The sequence below is a fragment of the Erpetoichthys calabaricus genome, chromosome 2 (genome assembly GCF_900747795.2).
Source record: "Erpetoichthys calabaricus chromosome 2, fErpCal1.3, whole genome shotgun sequence".
NCBI lineage: Eukaryota > Metazoa > Chordata > Cladistia > Polypteriformes > Polypteridae > Erpetoichthys > Erpetoichthys calabaricus.
In genome coordinates, this window is record NC_041395.2 from 7,083,053 (window position 1) to 7,095,683 (window position 12,631).

The 12,631-nt window shown below is 43.2% G+C and overlaps 1 protein-coding gene across 2 annotated transcripts in view; it reads right to left on the reverse strand.

Annotated features, from left to right (window-relative positions):
• The window catches only part of trim44 (tripartite motif containing 44), a 312,379-nt gene that overhangs the window by 65,290 nt on the left and 234,458 nt on the right, over positions 1-12,631 (reverse strand). Inside the window, exon 4 of one of the 2 annotated variants that reach the window (XM_051923623.1) lies at positions 8,943-8,962. The exons of the other annotated variant lie outside the window; for it this stretch is intronic. Within the exon in view, the coding sequence (XP_051779583.1) occupies positions 8,943-8,962 (20 nt within the window). The remainder of the gene's footprint in view (positions 1-8,942; positions 8,963-12,631) is intronic. 2 annotated transcript variants of the gene reach the window in all.

Genomic DNA, 12,631 nt, shown 5'->3' on the forward strand with positions numbered 1-12,631 from the left:
TCAGTCGAGTTCTGTAGGCTACACAATCATGGGGAAGACTGCTGACTTGACAGTTGTCCAAAAGACGACCATTGACACCTCGCACAAGGAGGGCAAGACACAAAAGGTCATTGCTAAAGAGGCTGGCTGTTCACAGAGCTCTGTGTCCAAGCACATTAATAGAGAGGCGAAGGGAAGGACAAGATGTGGTAGAAAAAAGTGGACAAGCAATAGGGATAACCGCACCCTGGAGAGGATTGTGAAACAAAACCCATTCAAAAATGTGGGGGAGAGATTCACAAAGAGTGGACTGCAGCTGGAGTCAGTGCTTCAAGAACCACCACACACAGACGTGTGCAAGACATGGGTTTCAGCTGTCGCATTCCTTGTGTCAAGCCACTCTTGAACAAGAGACAGCGTCAGAAGCGTCTCGCCTGGGCTAAAGACAAAAAGGACTGGACTGCTGCTTTCTTATGAAAGTAAATTTTGCATTTCCTTTGGAAATCAAGGTCCCAGAGTCTGGAGGAAGAGAGGAGAGGCACAGAATCCACGTTGCGTGAGGTCCAGTGTAAAGTTTCCACAGTCAGTGATGGTTTAGGGTGCCATGTCATCTGCTGGTGTTGGTCCATTGTGTTTTCTGAGGTCCAAGGTCAATGCAGCCATCTACCGGGAAGTTTTAGAGCACTTCATGCTTCCTGCTGCTGACGAACTTTATGGAGATGCAGATTTCATTTTCCAACAGGACCTGGCACCTGCACACAGTGCCAAAGCTACCAGTACCTGGTTTAAGGACCATGGTATCCCTGTTCTTGATTGGCCAGCAAACTCGCCTGACCTTAACCCCATAGAAAATCTATGGGGTATTGTGAAGAGGAAGATGCAATACGCCAGACCCAACAATTCAGAAGAGCTGAAGGCCACTATCAGAGCAACATGGGCTCTCCTAACACCTGAGCTGTGCCACAGACTGATCGACTCCATGCCACGCCGCATTGCTGCAGTAATCCAGGCCAAAGGAGCCCCAGCTAAATATTGAGTGCTGTACATGCTCATACTTTTCATGTTCATACCTTTCAGTTGGCCAACATTTCTAAAAATCCTTTTTTTGCATTGGTCTTAATTGATATTCTAATTTTCCGAGATACTGAATTTGGGACTTTCATTAGTTGTCAGTTATAATCATCAACATTAAAAGAAATAAACATTTGAAATACATCAGTCTGTGTGTAATGAATGAATCTAATATACAAGTTTCACTTTTTGAATGGAATTACTGAAATAAATCAACTTTGTCATGATATTCTAATTTTATGACCAGCACCTGTAAGAGATAGAGGCACTCTAGAGGAACTCTCAAATACCGAAATTCTGCAATGAATTATGAATTGCTATTGCAATGACCTATTTTATGATCAGAATAATCAGAGCGGTAAATAATGACTGAAATGTTACAGAATAGTTTGGGCAACTTGTTTCCGAGGACGCAAATCCTGCTGATGCTCACTTCTGAATATTTTTGTATAAAGAACTGACATGTGTCACATGTGTGCACATCAAGGGCAGCTTAAAAGCTCAGATAATGGTAATCTGCCACCAGAACACAAGGGGGCGCCGTTGACTAACACCTCATCTCTTCCTCCCGCTGCACACCAGATGATTGACGACGGCTTTACCACCCTCGACGTCACTTCCGGTGTCCGCTTGCCTGGACCCGCCTCTTCCTGCCGGAAGTCCTTATCAACAGAAGCTCCGCCATCTTGAGGCGGTCTATGTGGAGACTCGCACCTGCAACAACGTTAATGCGTTTATAACCCGCGTTTTGTTAATTTCATACGGGGTTTGCCTTCGGGTGGGCCGACACTTCACAGACACAGCTGACTGATCTTGGATTCCTTGTTTCAAATCACATAAGCCTGCCATTTTAACAGGGTTGTGCAGGCTTTTAAAAACCCACCGTAAGGCTGAGGAGAGGCGGCGTCACGCCATGTTAATAACGTATTTGCTGTTATTTTGGAGAAAAGGGGTTGATTTTGGGACTTGGGAATGCATCACTTTTTTACCCCACCGGAATGATTATTTTTTTCATAAACAGGAGTTCGCTTTTCAGGTAACACATGAAGTTCTCACAGAAGGGGTGAGGGCAATACATTCACTGAAATGTTGCAGGTGCCACGTCTTGGGACCCCCCAGGATTCAGATCTTTGTTTTAATGAACTCTTCAGAAACACAATAATATATAAAAATAAAAATCAATCTGCTCCATGTGGGCAGCAAAGCTGGCGTAAGTCTCGTCCAAATCAATATCTGTTATTCCAGCACAGTGACGGAATACTTATGAACGAGCCTCGGTCTCTTCGGCGCCTAACAGACTGTACACTCGGAGGGTCGTCAATGAGGTCGAAATTGCCGAGGAGTCTCGATTAGATTACACCCAATCAGCGGCTTATTCATTGAACACACGCCGTGTATTTCTGCTCAAGGACAAGCTGCAGAAAGCAAGGCGGCCGCTCCAGTTTGCCAGGTGGGCACCACAAGGTTACGACTTACAGGATGCAATCAGAGCGCATCGCCTTTCATAATAGGCTGTGTTTTTGGATGCACTGCCAATAATTTGTCCTCATTCAGCTCCTACATGACAGCCTCGCTTATTGGTGGCTTTCAGGTGTGACGAATGGCAGGCCCGGGCTCACATGCCAGCTGGGATAAGCTCCATACCCTTACCTGGCAGGGAGGCCCACTGTAATGTATGGATATTGACTGCTGCCCAAGAGCACATGCCCCCCTTGACACACTGGATGGCAGCATTCCTAAGCCAGTAAGCCCATTCCTGTATCTGAAAGGCATGCTGGGAATTGTGGTCCCGTGGAGCAGCCCCGCTAGGTTCCCTGGGCGTCGACAGGGGGAGCTGCTGGGGTTGGCTGTCTCTACTTTCAGGGGCTTCTGCCTGACCCGAGAGTACTTCCTCCTTGACACTGAAGGTATTCCTGGGTCCAGCATTAAAGGGTCCACACCTCCATCGACTGAGTAGTCCGAGTCGGATGAAGCGGCATGAGAGGCGTAGGAGGAGAAGCTTAATGCTTGTTGTGTGTCAGAAAAGAAAAGATGGCCGAAACCCTGTGAAGGTACGTATCTCCTGAAATAAACGACTTTAATTCAAACCCAGGACTGTGCTATGAGGTTGTGTCTGGAGGTTTTGGGTGCTGCTATGCCCCCTACAGGTCAATTCAAAGACGGAGGTAACGGCAGTCAACAAAAGCACCGCAGACACGTGGTGTGGTGGAGAGCAGAACCTCAGGGACCTTCAGACCCTGACTTGACGTTATTATGGCGAAGACGTTGGATAAGCTTGATGGGCAGGATGGCCTTTTCTCGTCCCAATTTCACTAACTAGCCCTCCATTGCCTAACCTATTTAGTTCAAGGGGAGCCCATTAGCGGAAGACCACTTTGACCTGCTGCAGTCTGCCTATCAGACAAAGAATGGGCTGGAAGATGCCATTTATCTGTATACACACCGAGGCGCATGCGCACTGCGGCCTTGGCGCCCGCCCCAGAGTCCAGAGTCAAACGCAGCGGCTTCCCAAAACGCAGCGGATTCCCAGAGTCAGTAGGTGGTGCCCAAACAACACCAACTGTAAACTAGACTTGCTCTAATCCACTGTGCCAGTAATATAGATCACATGACAGTCATTCAGTGTGGCGCCCGCCCCAGAGTCCAGAGTCAAACGCAGCGACTTCCCAAAATGCGGCGGCTTCCCAGAGTCAGTAGATGGCGCCCAAACAACACAATGTAATGCGCCGTGGCATCCGCCCCAGAGTCAAATGCAGCGGCTTCCCAGAGTCAGTAGGTGGCGCCCAAACAACACCACCTGTTCACTACACTTGCTCTAATCCACTGTGCCAGTAATATAGATCACATAACGGTCACAGACTCAAACCCAGCGGCTTCCCAGACTCAGTGGCTGGCACACGAACACCACAACCTGTAAACTAGACTTGCTGTGCTCCACTCTGCCAGCAGTCGGTGTCAGCAAAGGCAACAGAATCATGTCTCCACAAAACGAAACCGCTTTAGTACAGATATGCTTATGTAATTAAATGACATTTCCCTAAATGCACCCACCCTCCATGATATGTCATCCATCCAAATATCAGACGGAACAGAAACTGATTGCCAGTCTTGGATTTCCGATTCGCGGGCTTACTTGTTAGACAAAAAATGAGCTGGAAGACGCCATTTATCTGTCTGCTCCACAAGGCTGGACAAAGCCCTCTGACAATGAGGTGCTTTGATTTCCGCAGTGCCTTCAGGTCCATCCAACCACCCCTGTTAAGAGACATGCCGGTGGATGAGCCGATGGGGTCCTGGATTGGATAATCTATCCATTTAAATTCAATCTACAACACAATAAAGTGGCAACGCAGTTTAACAAGAGAAAAACGCACCATGTGGGTGAGAGGAACGTTAACTATAAATACAAGATGGAGGACACTGAGCTACAGGAAGGATTTAGGGATTTATGTTAACACGTTTATAATCATCTAAGCACTGTGAAGAAGGAATTAAAAAAGTAAACGTCAGGTTATGTCGTCAAAAATGTTGAATATAAATCGAGGGACATTATGGTCAAACTGTACAGCACTCTAGTGAGGGTGTTGTGTGCAGTGCTGGTCACCACCACGCCACAAGAAAGACATAGCAGCACGTGAAGCTGTGCAACCAGGTGCATCATGGGACTGAAGGAATGAAATGAGGAGAAAAGACTAATGCTGGTCTTCAAGATCCTCAATAAAGGAAATCCAGCAGAGGTCTTCTAACTTAATGGTGAATCACACACTCGAGGACATCAGTGGAGATTAAGGGAAAAGGCCATTAGCACTTCTTTATGCAAAGACTTGTGGGATTCTGGGAGAAACTACCAAGGCATGGTATTGAAGCAGAAACCTGGGTGCAGAGCTACTTACAACTGCCTACAACTCCCAGCAGCCCCAGCACCACTGGACAGATTCACAGGGAGCAGGGGTTGCTGGGAAGAAGGATAATTAAGCGGCCTGTCCTGACTTAACTAGAGACATTTAAATAACTAACAAGTGTGTGTGCCGCCCGAGACTCCACATCAGCGTTCATCAGGTTGTATGGTTGCCAATATTCACTTGTCCTTTGCTTATTGTTATTATTTTATGAATGTTATTAATAATCCATTATTTAAAGTTGTAGCTTAACTCCTGCTTGTCTTTAACTCTTTGTAATTACCTGAGGTTCTAAATGTAGAAAGGAAGGTGGGGAGAAGTTATAAAGTACAAGACGTTAGAAAGAGTGGCATGGGATTTGAGGCCTTCTGACAAAGGCTGCACAATAAAGAATACAAAAGGAGAAAACAGAGTCAACTCAACCAGGACATCACACCATGCGTGCCCTTTTTGATACCACGTTTGTTTGGCATTTCAAGTGAAAATCATTTAGTTATTCCAGTCTGTTGGTGAAGAAAGATTCACGGATCTTGACTTTGCTGATGATGCTGTGATCTTCACAGAGTCAATGGAGGCTCTGATCGGGGCGCTCGAGAGACTGAGTGAGGGGTCTGAGGGTCTGGGCTTGTGAGGGTCCTGATAAAAACCAAATGACCTCCTGGGCACGGCCATCAGCAGTGTGTCTGTCTGCGGAGAGAGTGTCGACCTCGTCATTGAGAGGTTTACTGACCTCGGCGGTGACATTCATGTCTCTGGTGACTCTTCCTATGAAGTCAGTAGATGGATTAGGAGAGTATGGGGGGTCATGAGGTCACTACAAAGGGGAGTGTGGCACAAAAGGACAAAGGTCCAAGTCTTTAGAGTCCTGGTGCTCCCTGTTTGTAAGTCATGGATGCCATCCAGTGACCTGAGATGAACACTGGACTCCTTCATGTGTGTCACTTTGGAAAATCTTTGGGCACCACTGGTTTGACTTTGTGTTGCTCACCGAATCCTGAATGAGGCACATGACCTGCATTGTGAGGGAGCGTCAGTTACGCCATGTGGCGCCATTACCCGAGGATGATCTGGCTCACAGGATTCTCATCGTTGAGGACCCAAGCGGCCGGACCAGGCCAAGGGGACAAGGATGTCGTGGAAAAAAAAAAAAGTAGCAAACAACGACCAGTAACCTAAGGTGAGAATTACAAGACAAAATCGAAGTCAGAAGGAGTGAGGAGAGTTCAAAAACCAGAGAAACAAAACAAAGAAAGGGTTTGAAATTGATGTAGTTAGAGGAAGACCCAAACCAATGGATGTCCTTTAATCCTGTCACATCACGATTTTCTGTTGCTGATTTCTCTGCAGTTTTTTGGACTCTTGCTGTAAATAGAGTCGCCTAGATGGTGCCCCAAATTTTTAGTTGGGTCTCACTTCCCTGCTTCCTTATTTACAAAAGATACATAGAACTTGGTATAGTAGGCAGGATCAGACAGACAGACAGAGACATATATGAAAGCCACTATATCAATGGCACTTCTCGTGACTGAAGCTCCCCTACTGATTCAAATGCATGGAGGCCTCACCAGGCTCTTGCTGTTCTTCTGCGATTCCCCAGGTAGGTTTGATAAAAGCTCCCAATGGGAGAAGATCCTAAAAGCAGAATAAGAAGCTCGAGTCCCCGTTTCTGTTCTATTCTTAGATAAACAGACTGCTTGAGATTTTACGAGGCTCGCGCTCTCAAGGAACTACAGGACGCACTTAATCTCCGCAGATCACAAGCAGGCTGTCAAATTCAGATTCAGAGCAAACACTTAGAAGTGGAAACGGCAAAGAAGGACCACTGGACGGCAAGCACAATGGAGGTGAAGGTCGCCTGTCCCTCCTTGGCTTTGCTGAGTAGCTGATGTCATTTGTATAATTTGAGATGTCACTGAAGAATTAGCTAGCAGCGCGGAGACGACTTTGTGAAGGTCACCTGCCGTTTAAGGACGTCTCCTCCTTTCCAAAAATCTGCTTTTCCCTCTGGCGGGGTCCACGCTTCCCTGAATGAATTAATTTTGAACTGATCAAAGCGCAACTGCAACTGCCGTCTCAACATTCTGAGCAGAGATACAAACACACATCTGTGACTCATCACATCTCGCCGGCTGCACAAATCAGCGTTTGTGGTGAAAACAAACTGCCTGCTGAGCTTCATCTTTTTCCCCTTCTGCCATCATTAAGAAAAGTGACAAAAATTGCTGAAAATGTCAAATAAGTTACTTGACTAGCATGATGTAACGTTAATGAGCTGTCAGATACCCAGATAGACAAAGACATGAACACGGCGGTGTTGTGCTTCAGATAGATAGATAGATAGATAGATAGATAGATAGATAGATAGATAGATAGATAGATAGATAGATAGATAGATAGATAGATAGATAGATAGATAGATAGGAAAGGCACTATATAATAGATAGATAAATAGATAGATGTGAAAAGCACTATATAACAGATAGATAGATAGATAGATAGATATGAAAGGCACTATATAATAGATAGATAGATAGATAGATAGATAGATAGATAGATAGATAGATAGATAGATAGATAGATAGATAGATAGATGTGAAAGGCACTATATAATAGATAGATAGATAGATAGATAGATAGATAGATAGATAGATAGATAGATAGATAGATGTGAAAGGCACTATATAATAGATAGATAGATAGATAGATAGATAGATAGATAGATAGATAGATAGATAGATGTGAAAGGCACTATATAATAGATAGATAGATAGATAGATAGATAGATAGATAGATAGATAGATAGATAGATAGATATGAAAAGCACTATATAATAGATAAATAGATAGATAGATGTGAAAGGCACTATATAATAGATAGATAGATAGATAGATGTGAAAGGCACTATATAATAGATAGATAGATAGATGTGAAAGGCACTATATAACAGATAGATAGATAGATAGATGTGAAAGGCACTATATAATAGATAGATAGATAGATAGATAGATAGATAGATAGATAGATAGATAGATATGAAAGGCACTATATAATAGATAAATAGATAGACAGATGTGAAAGGCACTATATAATAGATAGATAGATAGATAGATGTGAAAGGCACTATATAACAGATAGATAGATATGAAAGGCACTATATAATAGATAGATAGATAGATGTGAAAGGCACTATATAATAGACAGATAGATAGATAGATGTGAAAGGCACTATATAATAGATAGATAGATAGATAGATAGATAGATAGATAGATATGAAAGGCACTATATAATAGATAAATAGATAGATAGATGTGAAAGGCACTATATAATAGATAGATAGATAGATAGATAGATAGATAGATAGATAGATAGATAGATAGATAGATAGATGTGAAAGGCACTATATAATAGATAGATAGATAGATAGATAGATGTGAAAGGCACTATATAATAGATAGATAGATAGATAGATAGATAGATAGATAGATAGATAGATGTGAAAGGCACTATATAATAGATAGATAGAAAGATAGATAGATGTGAAAGGCACTATATAATAGATAGATAGATAGATAGATGTGAAAGGCACTATATGATAGATAGATAGATATGAAAGGCACTATTTAATAGATAGATAGATGTGAAAGGCACTATATAATAGATAGATGTGAAAGGCACTATATAATAGATAGATGTGAAAGGCACTATATAAGATAGATAGATAGATAGATAGATAGATAGATAGATAGATAGATAGATAGATAGATAGATATGAAAGGCACTGTATAATAGATAGATAGAGATAGTAATGAAAGGTGCTACATAATAGATATTAATCTTAGTATAGATGGCAGGACAGACAGACAGACAGGTAAGGCACTATATAATAGATGGCGTGATCGCCACTTTGACAGATATGAAAAGCACAACATAGCAGAGCGGTGGGCCCATCGGCTGACGTGAAAGGCGCTATACAACAGGTGGATGTTTCTTACCTTGGCTTCTGAACAGCGTCCTGTAAAATAAAAGAGAAGCCTCTTGTTATTAATGTGACGCTTTGTTCTTTGTCCCCCCCCACATTTCCCAGCTCTTACTCACACTCAGTGGTATTTATTGTGTCATTTTGGTACATTTTCTAAATTGCTGCAGTTCTTCTTTTTAAGTAGCAATTAAGATTCACTCCGTTTACAATCACTCCTTTCACTTTAAAACAAAAGATGCTTGTTTTAGACCTTTGTGAATCTTAGATCTCCAAATCGTCTCTTTACCTTCCCTGACATCCTTCTTGTCGTCTTCTTCTTCCTCCGAGTACATTTGTGATGCTGACTTTAGTGTTTTAACAATTGAGGACATGATGAGACGACTCCTTACTGGTCCGCAAAGTTAAATAAATAATCATGGAGACCAAAATATAAAAGAAGAAGGGCTGCAGTACAGTGAAATGGAGAACAAAAATGAGACAAACAGTGAAGACCTGACCAGTAAGCACTGTAAGTGACAGATGACAGGCACTACACAGAGATGGGGAATCAGCACTGAATGTCTCAACGTTTATGTCACTAATTTATTTTCAGTTAGGATATTCACATGAACTTCTCCCCAGACATTGGCATTGGTAACAAGAAATCCACAGATCCCCCATGCTACCCTGTGGGTCAATCATTAAAGGCCATTTCTTGGTTTTGTCTCATTATCACTATATATATATAGATATGTGCGTGTGTGTGTGTATTGTGATGCCCGGTCATGTACGGCCGCCCTAACCCCGACGCAGACAGGCAGCACACGGGTTATAACACACAACACGCTAATTTAATTCACACAGCCCCTTCGTCGCCCCTTCAGTCCTAGTCCGATGACTCCTGGTGACCAGCCTCCTTTTTACAGGGCACCCAGCAGGACTCCAGGTGTCCAATGAGCTTCTTCTGGCAGCATTTCTGAGTGTGGCAAATAGGGCTCTGCAAATGTCCAGGTGCCCTCTGGTGGTGGCCACGGCCCCAGTAGGATTGAGCTTCCATGCTCATGACCAGTGGTCCTGTTGGAAATCAAGGGAGCTGCACTCTATCGGTCTTGAAAATATTCTCTACCCCGGTCCTTCCATGGTCAGGGCATCCTGGATGGGTAAGGGCCCTGGCCATCTGCCACAATATACACACACACACACACACCAGGGGGCGCTGTCACTGACAATATCTTCTCTTTGTCTCAGTTCAGTTCTGAAGCCCTGATAGGTTGCCTCATGGCATAAACCACCCCCCCTGCTTTGCCACACCCCTTTCAGGAGAGATGCCATAGAAACAGATGCCATGCAGAAAACGGCATCAGAACTGGACCTGGCATCCTGACTAAGCCGTATTCTCTGACTGCAATAGAAATGAGCAAAGAGCTGTGTTTGTGGCGGCTGTGCCACGATTTTGATTTCATTTATGAACTCCTTAAAAAAGGGGGGACCCGGTTGGCATCCCGACATTCCTTGTTTTGTTGCTGAGGGTCTCTATCTCGGTCACAATGTATTCTGACGTATGTCCGTCTTGTATTGTCCATCACACTATACATATTTTCTTGACTGTAATCCTCATCTATTATCCTTAAGTTATAAATCAGTGGTATTATGTTGTTAATTCCAACAAAGCGTGTCGGGTTTATTTGTGAAAGGTCCTCTTCGACCACATCTGGACCCCAACAGTGTTCATGCGATTTCTAAACCTCGTTCATAAACTGCACAGCCCTCTTCATATTTCTGGTATCCCAGCCGGTAACACGGAGATCCCTCACCAACACTGAAGCTGGCGTCCCCCCCGAGGGGACATCTTGTCTATTGTTGTGATTAATCACCGGCATTGCCGAAGGTCAAACTGATAATTAATGGACTGAGCGATCAGAGACCCCCACACTACGCTGTGTAAGGACTTGAAATAGGAGATGTGCAAAAAAATCCTTAAGTTACATAAATGTGAGCGCAATTCTGCTGAAGACAGCAATTATGGTGATAACAGAGGAGCCGAAAAGGAGGCGTTAGTGGAACTTGAAGAGCCATCTTCACTTAATTATGTAGAAGCCGACAGTTCAGCCCGAGCTCACAGAGTCCATCTTGGTGCAGTCTGGCTCCTCAGCGAAGGCGGCGCCGACATCACTCTGTCTTTACAACACACACATCACACGACAACACTGGCGCAAGTCGGCCGCTGCCATCTGACACGCTAGGACACCACGGAGGATAACGAGAAGTTTCTGGAGGCCTTAAGGCGTCTGTGACGCTCTCTTCACACGGCGTTCCAACTCTTCCATTTGCAGCTCTCCATGAATTCAAAATGCTGGCCCAAGAACAAACAGAACCCCTGGGGGAAGTCGGAGCACTTCACGCCTGTCCTCAGGTCCTACCCTGAGCTTCCGAAACGTCTGAAAAATGAAAAAGTGGAGAAATGGAGTCCACCCTCGGCTCTAAGAGCCGGCAAAGACCCCTCAAGTCGGCTCTGACATCGGCCGGGAGAAGGTCTCACCCGCTCCTCCATGCAGAGGTCTCCCAGCTGTCTTGGATGCACAGGCCGTTTCAAATCCCCCCAAAGCTTCTCAATGGGATTTGACATTCCAGAACCTTCTTTCTTTCTTTCTTTCTTTCTTTCTTTCTTTCTTTCTTTCTTTCTTTCTTTCTTTCTTTCTTTCTTTCTCTTTGTCTTCCTCCCTTTCTTCTGTCCATTCTTTCTTTCTTTTTCTTCCTTTCTTTTCTTTCTCTGCCCTCCTTCCTTTGTTTCTTTCTTCCTCTTTCTTTCCTTCTTCCTTCCTTCCTTCTCTCTTTCTTTTCCTTCATTTCTTTCTTTCTCTTTTCCCTTCCTTCATTTCTTTCTTTTCTTCCCTTTCTCTTTTTCTTCCTTCCTTTTTACTTTCACTTTCTTCTTTTCATCTTTTCTTTCCTTTTCTTCCTTTCTTTCTTTTCCTTCATTTCTTTCTTTTCCTCACTTCTCTTTTTCTTCCTTCCTTTTTTCTTTCTCTTTCTTCTTTTCATCTTTTCTCTTTCTTTCCTTTTCTTCCTTTCTTTATTCTTTCTCCTTCTTTTCTTTCTGCTGTCTTTTTCACTTTTCCTCCCTTTCTCTTTTTCTTCCTTTTTTCTCTCTCTTCTTTTCATCTTTTCTCTCTTTCTTTCCTTTTCTTCCTTTCCTTCATTTCTCTTTATTTCTTTTCCTCCCTTCCTCTTTTTCTTCCTTCCTTTTTTCTTCCTCTTTCTTCTTTTCATCTTTTCTCTTTCTTTCCTTTTCTTCCTTTCTTTATTCTTTCTCTTCTTTCCTTCTTTTCTTTCTGCTTTCTTTTTCACTTTTCCTTCATTTTTCTTTCTTTTCCTCCCTTTCTCTTTCATTCTTTCTTCCTTCCTTCCTTTTTCTTTCTCTTTCTTCTTTTCTCTCTTCCTTCATTTCTTTCTTTTCCTCCCTTTCTCTTTCTTTCATCCTTTTTCTTTCTTCTTTCCTTCTTTTCTCACTTTCTTTTTCCTTCCTTTTTTCTTTCTCTTTCATCTTTCCTTCTTTTCTCTCACTTTCTTTCTTTCTTTGTTTTCCTCCCTTTCTCCCTTCATTTTTTCTCTCTTTCTTCTTTTCTCTCTTCCTTCATTTCTTTCTTTTCCTCCCTTTTTCTTTCTTCTTTCCTTCTTTTCTCTCACTTTTTTCCTTCCTTTTTTCTTTTTCATCTTTCCTTC